At 42.4% G+C, this 13616-nt stretch overlaps 1 protein-coding gene across 24 annotated transcripts in view; it reads right to left on the bottom strand.

Annotated features, from left to right (window-relative positions):
• Positions 1–13616, bottom strand: part of ANK3 (ankyrin 3) — a 328888-nt gene that overhangs the window by 26950 nt on the left and 288322 nt on the right. For 19 of the 24 annotated variants that reach the window (XM_037062711.1, XM_037062709.1, XM_037062715.1 and 16 more), the window contains 4 exons: positions 5261–13063; positions 4562–4636; positions 1400–1531; positions 365–508 (listed from right to left, as the gene is read on the bottom strand). In XM_037062711.1, coding sequence (XP_036918606.1) covers positions 365–508; positions 1400–1531; positions 4562–4636; positions 5261–13063 — 8154 coding nt within the window. The remainder of the gene's footprint in view (positions 1–364; positions 509–1399; positions 1532–4561; positions 4637–5260; positions 13064–13616) is intronic. The other 5 variants (XM_037062732.1, XM_037062733.1, XM_037062734.1 and 2 more) reach the window with 2 other exon arrangements.

The following is a 13616-nucleotide window of genomic DNA, read 5'->3' as shown; positions in this document are numbered from 1 at the left end:
GCCCAATTGGGTTTAACCTACATATGAATAAACTAGTTCACTAGTTTTTAAGGTTAGTGTGAAAATAACAAAAGTAATGCATCTTTAAATATTTTTTTTCCATTTGGTCACATAAAATATTTGAAATAGAATTCTTTCAGATAACTTATTCTCATTACTTATGTTTTACATAACAGACATTTATCATTTGTTCCATTAGAGTATATATTTGCAAACTCTGGCAGAGAAAATGCTGTGAAAATGAAAAATTAAGTCAAGCAAACCACCACTGAGCTGGTTTTAACTGACTGCACTACACTTTGTGTTACTACACTTTCCAATTTTATCAAATGATTAAATAAATATGAACACCGAATTCAATTACCATCGACAGGGTCATGGAAAACATTGTTCTCATCTGCAAAACTTCTGGTGCCTGAAATATTTCCATAATCAAATATTGGTCCTTCTAGCAGAGTCACTATATCTATTCGATTAATTTTTGTCAAGACCGAAGTTAAGGCATCAGCTGAAAAAGGAGAAAAGAAAAGTTTGAAAATCCAGTGCAATTATTTTCTTCCAGTCATCACAACATCCACCCAAAGGCTTGGCTTTTGCGACCCCGCTGGCTTTTTCGCTCTTTCTTTACTGCAGCTCTGAGAACCAGAGGGCTCAGAAAACCCGCTGCTGCAGGGAAGATACGTGAGGGTCCTGAGAATCACCCCATAAAGCTGTGTTTGATGACAGCAACATTCACCCCATTGTCAGATGCACAGCAGATTAGCCTAAAAATAGCTCAACTCCTTTTAGTAATAAAGGGATCTAATAAAATGTTAAACATGTTCCTCTCCTATCAGACTGTCAAAGTAGGTCTCTCTCATACTTGATATTTAGCATTTTAATGCCTCACCCTGGTCAGTCTGACCCAGGCAATGCCACACTAACTTGTTCCACATTGTTGGGACAAGTCATAGTGTAGAACTACACTCTGGCATGCGCCACAACAAAACCAAGCCCAATAACATTAGGGAATTCCACCACAGACCAAATGGAATCAAACGACTTGATCCCGTAATTTGGTCCTCGCTTTCTCTCTCAGCTTCCCTGCAATCCCATCCCTGACCGTAAAGTAACTTCAGAGTGTGTGACTACTGCCCCATGATTTAACAGCTAAACTATTTCCATTTTTGATCATCACAGAGAGAACTACAGACAAAAATGCAATAAGTTCCCTACCAATTGCTTTCGGAAAGCCTCCTAAAACTAGAATAGGAGGTTAGAATAGTTGCACTTAACGAGGCAAGTATAATTTCAAAAGCCTTATTATTACTTTTTAATTACTCTGGACACTATTTACAGGCTTATCAGAATACTGGATATATGCAGTTTTGAAAGTTAAAGTAAAATAATTTCAGCATACTTGTAGCATTTTTTCCGTCTCTGGTAACCCATTTTTTTAATAACATGAAGCTTTGAGAAATTAAAGAATTTGGATTCTCCACACGTATCTGATTGATTTCATCCACTGAAAAATTCAGTTCCCTTGCCAGTTCTGTAGAAAAGAAAAAGAGTTACTAAGACTTCGTATTCTAGGTTTATCACACATATTTCATAAAAGTAATGCTCAATTGCCACAAAAAAAGGAAAGGAATTTTACAGTAAAACCTACATACAATCCTTCACCATTTCATTAATCCTTATGTACTTGATTTCACAGGAAAGCGGTGATCACACACAGGCTGTGATTTAACTCTTAGTAACTATTATATTTAAAGATCACACAGATTATTGCTCTGTACAAACAAGATACTGCTAAGTCCTTTCAATGCCGACAAATTATTCTTTTAATTTCAGCAAACTTCATACAAGATACGTAGGGACATATGGTTCATAAATACATGGCACAGACATATTGGTCGCGTTTACCCTGAGTCTTCATGAAACACATGTGTTAACTCCTATAGTACTCTACTCTATATGCCTTCAAGTTTCATGAACTCCACTTTCAGGGGTTCAATGATGACTCTAGAGCAGATCATTGTCTATGATTTACTGCCATTTGTGTAAAAAACAAAAGGGAGACAGCTTTCTGCCCCTCTAGATGTATGTACTCAGTCTTGTCATTGCAGAGAGTGTCTTTGGAGAGACACGCATGAGTAGTGGTCGCTGCCTTGGTGGAGGGAAATGTAGGGGTCAAAGATGAGAAGGCTTACTTCTCACTGTATATTTTTTGTACAATTAAAAAAATGTATTAGGTAGGTAGTACCTTAAATAATTATAAAAAGAAACAGGAAAAGTATCCCTGAATGGAAAAAGATTCTATCCTGTTAAGAAGTATTTTTTTATATTGCCTATTTTTAAAAACTTAATCAAAAGTACATTTTTTAACATTCAATATTATTTTGTATTAGTTTCAGGTATACAGCACAGTGGTTAGACCGTATTTCCAGCAATTTGGCAAAATGCAGTCAGAAGCTCAAAAAAGTCCGTATTCTTTGAACAAATGATTTTACTTCCAGAAATCTATCTTGAGAACACATAGGGTGGTACACAGTGATGTATATACATCAGTGTTCATTGTAGGCGTGTACTACTGAAAACAGTGAAGGTGTTGAACAGAAGAAGAGTTAGTTAAGGTAATGCAGTGCCTTGCACATCGTCTTGATCAGGGCCTGCAGTAAGGAATACCCACTATTGATACAAATGAAACCAGATCCTTACAGAGCAAAACTGGCCTTAATACACAGATGCCTTCTTTTACATTCTATTCCATTTAAGCACAAAACCAAAGCATGCCTTGAGTTCATGACTCACTAGTGACCCACAGTTAGAACAGTAACACTGTAAAAAGTATGTCTATTGGTTATTTAGCCACTAAAACCAAGATCAGAGAATATTCGATTTTTGTAGAAACTGTGTAATTACAAATAAAAAAGCAAAAAAGTGCATAATGTATATAACATTTAAAAAAGCTTTTTATAAAAAAATCAAAGTATGCTAAGATTACTTGACAGTGAGTGTGAATTTAAATTCTGTTCTTCTAAGGTGATAGTTTTCCTAATAATCTTCAGTGAGCCTACAGGAGTTTGAATTTAAAAAGTTACATTTGTTTTTCAGTTCTTCATCTCTCCGTGTTTTAAGAGACGCAACTAATGTACTGCTCAACGAGCCCTCAGAACCAGATGGCATCATTTACCTAGAGACTGAAGGAAGCAAGGCCACTCTCCCTGGGAATTCTATCGTTCTAGGGCTTATGCCTGGCTATTCTCACATCACATCATCTCCAAAACTTTACTCTGACAAACAGAACTGGATTTGCTTATGAAAAGTAATCTAATAGTTATGGACATACAATACTGCAAAACCAGTATTGGCTCCAGCACATTTTCACATGACCATGTCCGATGTTAAAATATAATTTTTAATTTTATGTGAGCAAATATTTATGTATAACGAATTGCTTAACTCTCAACAACCTGCAAGTGATTACTCAGACCACCTGTCTTCTCAGAGCTCCACCAGGCTTGCGGGTATTAGCAGCGTGTCTGAGAGCAAGGACTGGGTTGGAGGACGGAGGAGTGCCTAGTAAGCAGGAGGGGGAGGGACTCGCGGCCGACAAAGGAAAAATACTTAGATGACCTTGCTTGTCAATATCTAGTTTCCTGTGCTCCCTCTTAACAGCATAGATAATTATTTTCCTGAGTCTAGAATGTATGTCACTGATGGTATGCAAGATGACTTTAGATATGACAATAATTAACATTTTTAAATGGTTATGTTTTTTGGCTGTGCATTCAAAAATACACTCAACCTACAAAACTTAAAGTTTCTCTAATTCAGAGCAGGATTATCCAATTGACACCAAGTCTTATTTTCATCTTTAATAGATCCAAATATCCCTTTTCTACATAGTGATTATAACTAGTTTCATTCGTTTCATAGAACCTAACTGGTTTTATAAACCAATAGATTCGTATATTCTATTTAAAAATTTTTTAATTCAAAATTTAAACTCACTGTCATTCTTTTGTTTTCTTATATAATTATTGAAAATGGTCCTTGTTTTCCATTATTAAATAAATACTGGAGCATAAAACTGAGTTTGCTGAAAGCTATCAACTAAACACATAAATGTGTACTTCATAAAAATTGTGAAGATGACTTATGAATGATGAAAATTTGTTAAACCTAGGCATGGATTAAGTGAGCCACTGCCTAAGAGAGCTGCCCTACAGCTATAAGCCATGCTTAAAATTTCTGAACCACTCAAAAGTCACAGGCCTTGGCTGTGTTTACTTTTATGACACAAAATAAATTTCCTATTAGATAAAAGCTTTTTTCTATATAATCAGAAATGGCTCCAATTCTAGGTAAAATATGATTAGGTTTCTATTCTTTAGTGAATATGTATAAAAACAGCTTTGAAAACAGTATACATCTCTGGGTAGGTAGAATTAGGGGTAATAAAAATATTCTTTACTCATTGCCTGTTTCTGTTTTTTTTTTTTTTTAAATAATGAAGCCCTTGTAAGACAAAGAAATTAAGAAAGTATTTGTTTCCTTCAGGAGTATACGCACTTACCTGTCCAACTAAGTCCCAGGTGATCGGCTACTATTGCCATCCTGATATCTGTCCGTTCACATGGACTCTGTGGACCTACGATTTACAATTTCTTAATTAAAATAATCATCAAGAAAAATGCGATACTGGAAAATTGCTTTTACCAGTACTCAGCTTTTACAGAGACTAATGCTAACACTATACACTTAAATGTGTCCTAATCACCTACATGAACACTTCTTTTTTCACATGACTCGCTAGCTTTTCACCTGCATCAGGCCGAATGGCACACTACATGGATGTTCAATGTAATGGAACTGAACATGCTGACACGCTAGCTACTGCACAACAGTCACAGAAGTGTTGTGTTGGTGAAAACGCCATGATGGGATTTCGACATCTGCGCTTTTACTTTGACAGAATCATATCCATTAGCACATTAAAATAAAAGAGTGGCTCATCGTGAATGACACCAATGATCTTCAGCATGCTTCCCTGGCTGTCTACAGTGTAGTCAGGTTAAAAGGAAGAAGGAGGAGTATATAGACAGCACGTACAGATGACAATGACAGAATGAGAAACTACAATTAAGTCACTCCACAGGCAATCACGACAGTTCATGCACTAAGGTCTACGAGTTGGAAAGTGTTTACAAACTATGCTCGTTCTCCAGGATGTGAGCAAAGAGCGCTCGAGAAACCTGACTGCCTTCATTCTCACCAGTCCTCCTACTGCTCCTTTTCTCACTGCCGGCCTTTTCACTCTTTGATTTTAAAGGTGCTGCCTCTGTTTTCTTATCTCTAGCAGACTTCGTTGTAACTGAAGGCTGGCCACCCCGGGAACTCTCGGACAACGATGCGTTTCTTGAAGTACTGTCTTCCTCATCCGACAACTCGGACGGCATCTTTTTTTCTTCTTCACAGAGTCGGTCCACAAGCTTTAGGGTCTCACCACTAATTCCCTTAAAATATTCAATGGAATGTTTACATACTTCCTTAAGCTGACTTTTCCTGACTTTAACTGTGGAGGTGGTGGTGGTGGTGGTGGTGGTGGTGGTGGTGGTGACACAGGTGGATCTTACCTTTATTGGCAACTTGGATGGAAGATGTTTGGCCTTGCCTTTCTCTGGCTGCCCTTGCTTTTGTGGGGTGCATGCCTTTCTAACGGAAACTATGGTATCCCTGTGTGTGTTTTTTACTGGAATCCTGGACTTGACATCTAGACATGAAGAAGTGAGGGTTTTGGTTCTCTCGGATTGACTAACCTGCTTCAGTTTACTCACTTTAATGTTTGGCATATGATTTGGTGGGACGATAGCTTTTGATGAAGTGGCCTTTATGGGAAGTTTGGATTTGCGCCTAATCCCTAAGGATTCCTTTGTCTTTTGCTGCTCTCCAAGAACTTTCTGCTTCTCTCTCACACAGTGTCCCTGCAGCACCCCTGTCTTTTTTCCTGACGAGCTTTTCACGGGGTTGGCTTTCTCTGTGGGACAAGTGGGTGCAGAATGTTCTGTCAGCACTATGTTACTTGTAATGTTAACTGTCTGTATAATGGAAGAATCCAAATTGTTGTTGTTATTAAAGTTATCTTTTTGAAAATCGTGTTTTTCTTGGGGCCTAGTGCCCGGGTGGCTATCGGCGGAATTGGAAATCCCCGTTATAGTTTCGTTTTCTACTCCCTGACAACTGGTCATCACAGCTTCTATCTTATCTGCGACTTCGCCAGGGCCTTCTTTCTTCATGGTCATGGTGGATGCAGAAATTCCCATTTTTATAGGCGTGCGCGACTTAGGGTCAGCTTTCAAGGTGCTAGTGGCTGCTGCCGCCTTCTCCAGGGAGCCAGTGCTGGGCGTGCCTTCCTGACACTCTCCGCCGGTTGGGATGCCGGGGTCAGGGTGGACGGGAGGCGCCTCTACATTTCCCTCTAGATTGGTTTCTACCGTGGTGTCCCCTGACTGCGGCTGTGCTGTGGCAGCGACCATACCTTCATCCCCTTCCCCCTGGTCCCCTGACTTCCCTTCAGGAGTATGCTCACCAATCTGGAAAAACTGGAGCCTTTCTTCAACAAAATCCCTCTTGCTCATGTCAATCGCACCACTGCGAGTCATCTCAAACATTTTCCCTTCGTGAAATGGGAAGGGGTTAGGCTCACTAGTTGGGGTACTTTCGTCAGTTGGCGTTCTGGCTGGCGTTGTATCAGGGGTTGTTGCTGGAGAGCGGTCTTCCGCAGCCAGGCCAAATGGCTTAGTCTCGTCTTCCCGTGATTTACCGTCAAAAATTTCATCATCCCCTCGGTTATTAGACCAAGGATCAAAATCTAGACCTTTGGTTGCTACTGTTTTAAAAGGAGTGGCAAATTCTTCATCCACTTTGTAACTGAAATAAGTATCAGGAAACACTGATCTATCAGGATGTCTGCCTTCTAGTGTGAAAAACTGGGTCCCTGACTTCTGGTCAGTCTCAATGGGAGTCTTTTCCAATGAAGACCCTTTAGAAGGCGGTCTGTCTTCATCGGGCCCCACCCTTCCCTCCTCCTCGATAACTTCCAGTTTACTTTGGCTAAAGGAGCGATCAGCTGGCTTGGGAAGGCCCTCTGTGTTCCAGACGTCTTTCTTAATTTCCATGGTTTGACTTGGGAGTTTAGAATCACTCTCTGTCAAGCCATCATCTTCATCTTGCAGGTCGTAGCCATCAAGAGAGTCAATCTCTGTGGCGTCTGTATCATGAGAAAACTCTGCCGTGGTAGCAATGGAACACTCAGTGATGGACTGGTCATTGTTCCCATTCTGGGCAGTTTCATTCTGAGGCGAATCAAGGCCAAGGCCAAATTCATGATCTTTTCCAGATCCATTCGTTTCTGATTCCTTCTGGTTGGAAGCCTTTTCAGCCGAAGCTTTGGATTTTGTCTCTTCCTTCTGTTCATTGTCTGCTTCCTTTAACTTGAAGGTATATTTTTTAACTGGAACCGGTTGATAAACAGATTCGTCATCGCTCGAATCACTGACGTCTGCCCCAGGAGGAACTGGTGAAGGCGGCTGCACTCTGATGACTGGTTCAGCCAGCTGGTACCTGTCATGCTCATCTTGCAGGCTGACTTCAGTCATGCCCACCTCTCTTTCAGGGAGATAATGATTCTTATCTGCCTCAATCTGGTCTGCATCCAGCGGTGGAGGAGGGGGAAACTCAATATAGGCAACTCTGTTAGTTTTGGGTCTTTGGTTAGAGTCTTTGCTCACGTGGGCAGGCATTTCGGGTGTGCCTGCTGTTTCCTCCACCGTGGTCTGCTTTAAGGAGCATGACTTGCCTTGCTCCTCCTCCTCCGACTCCTCAGAAACCTCGGGAATGGGGCTGGGTTTACCTGGTATATAAGCTATGAGTGAGTCTGGTGTCTTAGATGTAAATTCATAACTCACTTCCTCCGAACTGGGGGTCTCTGGGGTTAGAGGGCTTTTCCCAGAGCTGTCTAGAAAGGAAACTTGCTCTAGAGTATCATCTTCTGGACTACCTTGGGGAGAAGGAGGTTGCTTTTGCTGTCTCGTTGTATAAAAGGTCCCCCTGGTCTCTTGTACTGTTTTACATTCCTGGCTTATGATTTTTTTTACACTTCCTTGCTGTATCTCTTTTTCATATTGCTTCCCCACCTGTACAAAACTGACATACACGGGTAAAGTTTTTATCTCTTTCCCTCCCTCCGACTGCGCTAGTGGTGCAACTTTTTCCAATCCATCCATGGGACTGTGGTCAAATACTTCACTAGAGGGAGATTCCTTCCCTGGGCTAAAGTCTAAAGAATCAGGGGATTTGGAGGGGGAGGTTTCAGTTTCGTCGAGAGGCGAGCATAAGCCTATATAACTCTGATGCTTGGAAACTTTGCTGATTTCCGAATAGGTCACTTTTTCATCTTCCTGAGAATTCGAGTGCTGTGTCTCAGCTGTCTCTTTGCTGAGACTGGCTTGGGGTGACGTCTGTGACAGTTCGTGTTTTGGAAATGGCGACTGCTCACGAAAACCATCAGGGCTATTCGGAGACGGCACTCTCCGTGCCTCGGCAGCTCTGACTGGGATGTGCGACACGGCTGAGCTCTCCCCACTCCTGCAGGGTTGCTCGGGGGGTCGGCCAGGACGGTCCCCTTCTCTCACAACGTATTCCCTATATAAGACTTTCTTGGAGGGAGATTTTACAGTCATTTCCTTAATTTCTGAGAGAGAGCCATTTGTTAACAATTTGTGCTCTCTCTCAGTCACAGACAGAAATTCACTCCTCTGATCAACACTTTTACTCTCAGGGCGACCAGCGTGATTCTCCCTTACATCATGGACAAGTACATGCGAAAGTTTTTCTTTCTGAGACTTATGGTTAGTGGCTCCAGAACTCTCCCATGTTCTGAAGACCTTTTTGTCCCATGGTCCCTTTGTTGCTAACTCTGAGGTTACATGACATGCCGAGTCTTTAGCCTGCTGCTCAGAAAAATGGTCAGGCATTGCTTTACTTGACATTTCAGTTCTCGGTTTTTTCACCTCATCAGAGCCAGAATCATTGACAACAATTCCATTGTTGTCATGCTCATGCTCATCTTTAGCTTTTAATACCGTAAAATCTTTTTGCACAGATACACTTTCATCTGAGAGGTTTATGGCCTTCTGCTGTTTTTCTCTAGCAAACACTTGGTAGACGGGTAGCTTGCTCTCCTGGATTTTTTTAACTGGGATTCTGGATTGGCCGTCTGGCTTTCTGTCCTCTTGAGACATGTCCTTACTTTTGGCCTGTGCGCCTTGTTCAAATTTTAACCTGATGGAACTGAGTTTAGATTGTTTGAGCTGAAACCCAGCCTGGGCCCCATCTGGCGCTTTGCTCTGTGGAACACTTCCTGTGGCTTCCTCTGGGGACTTGCTGTCCTCGGCCTGTTGGGAAGGCACCTTCTTCTCCGGGCTGCTGGGCAGGCTGGATGTTTTCCTCTCGTCGGCTCTGGGGAGGCCTTGCCCATCGCGGCCGCGCTGCCTTGACTTAACCCACTCCTCGTTGGACGCCAACAGTTCCGTCAACAGTACTTTCTCGGGGCTGCTACTGGTCGAGCTTGGCGAAGAGTGTTCTTTGCCATTTCTAGGGCGTGCCTTCTTCTCTGGGGACTGCAGTTCATCATTCAGCTTTTCGGTTTTGTCGCGGAAAAACTGTGACACTTCGGTCAGTTTTTCTTCAGCTTCCTTCACGGTCCTGTCCACCCTGTCTTCATAGATCAACTTCTCTCTACCTCTGTCTAATCTGTCCTCAGTGAAGCGCATCCACACGGCATGTTTCGGACTACTAACATTGCCAGAGTAGTGCAACACTGTCACTTTATCAAAATGCTCATCTTTAGACACTTTACCTACACCATTTTCAGACACATCTTTATAGATTTTGGAGAGAATTTCTTTTTGGGGGGCAGTGACTACTTTTTCTCTGGACCGCTTATCAGACCCCTGTAACTCTGAGCTAGGGGGTCCTGCATGGTCTGTAACCGATTCCTCAGTATCAGAATGAGACACATCTAGCTTTTCTGACAGAAGCATTTTCTCAGCAAACCTGTAAGACTCCCCTCTTAGTTCTGACAACTCATCGTCATGGTATTCTATGGAGTGTTGACTCAAAAGCTTCAGTGTTTTATAAGAGTCATCAGATACGAGTTGAGCAGAACTAGGGCGACTATCTTCTTCTTGGGACACCGGAGTGTTTACTCTGGAGGACTCCAGGTAAGAAGGCAATGACTCTTCAGCAGTTAGTTCTTCTTCTTCTTGCTGACCCTGTTCCTCTGAACAAGGAAAAGCATCGTGTTTTTCTGGCAGAAAATCTTTTAGGTTAATCTCTCCCCGGGATAAGTCTTTCTGATATACATACATTTCCTTTTCTGGATGCTTTTTGGTTTCTCTAATAATGACTTCAGTGGGCTCAGCTTGGTTACCTTTTTCGATGTGGACTTCTATTATACGCTCCAGTTTGGGTTTCATTTGGTTGTCCTTCTCTGCATGCTGGGCTGAGGCTTCAGCAGCAGACTTGTGAACGTCTGGGGACACTGCCGACTTATGCTCAAACAGACCTGCCAGTTCTTTGGAAGGGTCCCGCCCGGACTGAAAGGCCTTCATGATGTCATGGACGGACATGGTTTCTTCAATCCTTTCGGAGCTGCCCTCACTGCCTGGCGGGGGATGGTAAACCATTCTGGTGGTGGTGGTGATGTGAGTCTCTTCTTTCACACGCATGCCTTTGCTCAAAACGCGACTGTGGTCCTCTTCTTCACTGCTGGCTTTCATTTGGAATGCTTTCACTTTTTCCTTAATACTAGAAGCGGCGGGTTTTGGCTCTAATTCCATAAAGGTCGGTGAAGGTTTGGGTGACCCGGGTTCCTCGGGCTGGGACTGTGGAGCATCTCCGGCTGAGGGCTCATAGCTCCTGATAACGTGGACCACTTCGGTCCTTGTTTCCGTGATGACAGGAGGGATGGGGACTTCATGAAAAAGCGGTTTAGGGCCTGTGCTTTCAGCGCTTTGTGGGGCCGAAGGTGTTTTCTCACTTCGTGTTTCAAAGCCACTGTCAGACAAGGGACTTTTGTCTTGGTCGTGTTGAGAAAAGTCATCAGGAGACTCTAAGATCGTATCTGTTCCAAAAAAGGAATCAGCCATTTTACACAATTCTTTCTCAGAGGTGGAAGTCCTCATGGAGGCTGGAGGCATTTTGAGTTTGTGTTCCTGCAAAGCGATTGCTGGTTTTAAAATTCTTTTCTGTCTCTCTTCACCATCCTTCTTTGCGTCCTCAAACTTGTACTTCAAGTTTGTCAACGAACTACTCCCAATATCGTTGGTTAGGTAATCAATAACTTTGGTCAAGTTATAATCCTTGTCGGAGGCAGCTTTTGCTTTTACTTGCACTCTCTCTGGCAGAGTGGGGGAAGGGCTGGCCGCGGCTTGCTGTCTCGCTTCTCTTATTTCTTCTGAACTAAATTCTATCCAGTCGTCTTCGGGAGAGTGTCCTTTGTCACTCTTTGGTGATTTGGGTGGTCCTTTATTATCTACACACACATCTTTTTTAAGGATTTCACTGACTTTCACTAAATCCTCCTTTACTTTCTCAACAATTTTGAAAGGTTCTTCATCGTCAATTCTCCCTTCTTTGGGGAGCTCAGGTTGGAATGGCTTCTCCTCAGGCACATCTGTTTGCAGTATTGCAGTCATCCGCATTAGGTCCTCTTTCATTTCAGCCACGTCTTTCAGAATCTCCTGACTGGAAGATAAAGAAGATGGTGCAGACAACTTAAGGGCAGAGGGTGCGAGGAACAGAGATGACTTAACTGGAGATGAAGTTCGATTGAAATGGGGCTGGGGGCGTGTCTCCGTAGTCAATGTTTTAATGGGGGACAGCAAGGCTGCTGCGGATTTTGCAAGTGAATTAGAGTCTGGAAGTTTCTTTAATGCTGGTTCTGGCAAAACATTGACTACAGAGTATACTGGCACTGTTATTATTGATGAAGTTACAGATGAGGTAGTTGCAGATATCGACGACCCAAGGGATGTATAGAGTGCACTTGTGGAAGGAGTTCTTAGAGACTGAAAAGCTGATGGTGCTGAAGAAACATATGACCTGAGTGGGGGAAATGGCATTGCTGTCGTGGTAGAAAACACTTTCTCAACTGTGTCGGTGGCTGCGTTGACCACAGAGCTCACAGAGTTTGTAGCTGTAGAAATTTTTTCCTGTAATGTGGCAGTGGCTTTGCATCCATTAATTAAAGTTGAAGATGAGGGATATTTCAGAGGGGAAATAGATCCATTGACCAACGCTACTTCTGCATGTCCGGGCACCTGTTTCACGGGCGAGGCGAGAGAAGAGGCCATCGTCACTTTAGCTGATGAAATGATATCGACCGCTGATTTAGCCGGAGACACCACTGACTTTAAAGGCGAAGAAGATATGAGAGGCGCTGCTGATGTAATAATTGACTTAAATGGCAAACTTGAGGAATACATATTAATGTTTGACTTGGGGGAGGCAGGGGGTGTCATCGTAATCGATGACCTCTCCAGAAGAGACCCTGCTGTTGTCACTGGAGAGGTTCGGGAGGAAAACGGAGAAGTGGATGCCAGCCCTTTCAAAGGCGAGGCCTCCGTGACTGGGGGAGCTCTAACCAGGGTACCAGCAGACACCTGGACATTGTATGGAGATTGTGACACCACTGTTTTTATTGGCGAAGAAATTGTCCGAAAGGATCTAATTGGAGATGCCACGTCACTAATGGATTTAACTGAAGATGTAGTTGATGCCCCTAAGGTGGATTTGATTGGAGAAGGAGTTGAAACAGACCAAATTGATTTTAACGGAGAAGCTGATGGCGTATTAGAGGAAGAACTTGATAAGGAAGTGAAGCCTGACTTGGCCGGCCCGGGCACTGTGGTCGGAGCTGTTGTCCAGGACTGGTATGGTCTTGTAGAAAAGAATGGCTTGTATGAGTAAGAGGTGGGGAGGGATCTTGTTGCTCCTGCACTCCGTTCAACTGTTTCTTAAATTTTAAAATGAAATCAAACACAAAATCAACGAAAATGGTTGAGAAACAGAGAGACCAGAGAAAAAAATTGGTCAGTAAACTTTGAAATATTACAAAAGCAAGTACAATTGTTTGCATGATTTAGAATGGAAGAAGCAAAAGGAACAACTAAGTAAAGGAGGAAAAAATTTCTATTGACATAACTAATCCAAAGGTAAAAAAACTAAATAAATAAAAAACAGAGCCATGTGAAATGAAAGACAGAAAAAGCACATCGCAACCAAATGGGCCAACAATGAAAAACAGAAAACACGAGGAAAGAATTAATGATGAAAAATAACCACAATGGAAAACTGTTCCCTTACTTCCTATTGACTTTCTTGTGTGCTGGTTCTGAAATATCAGCAGCCGTTGTTTTGCCTGTATAGGTACACGTTTACGTTGTGCAACCACAAAACTCTCATTTTAGTAATTTCTAATGGTCCCTTGCCTTGAACTTTGGTGATATAGATTGCACCTATTAAGAACATGTCAATGTGTGTAGCTATCCATTAAATACCTAAAGGTC

The sequence above is a fragment of the Sturnira hondurensis genome, unplaced genomic scaffold (genome assembly GCF_014824575.4).
Source record: "Sturnira hondurensis isolate 20B ecotype Veracruz unplaced genomic scaffold, ASM1482457v3 Scaffold0014302, whole genome shotgun sequence".
NCBI classification, from domain to species: domain Eukaryota; kingdom Metazoa; phylum Chordata; class Mammalia; order Chiroptera; family Phyllostomidae; genus Sturnira; species Sturnira hondurensis.
Note: the sequence above shows the minus strand (reverse complement) of the source record. Positions and strands in the feature narration are given on the sequence as shown.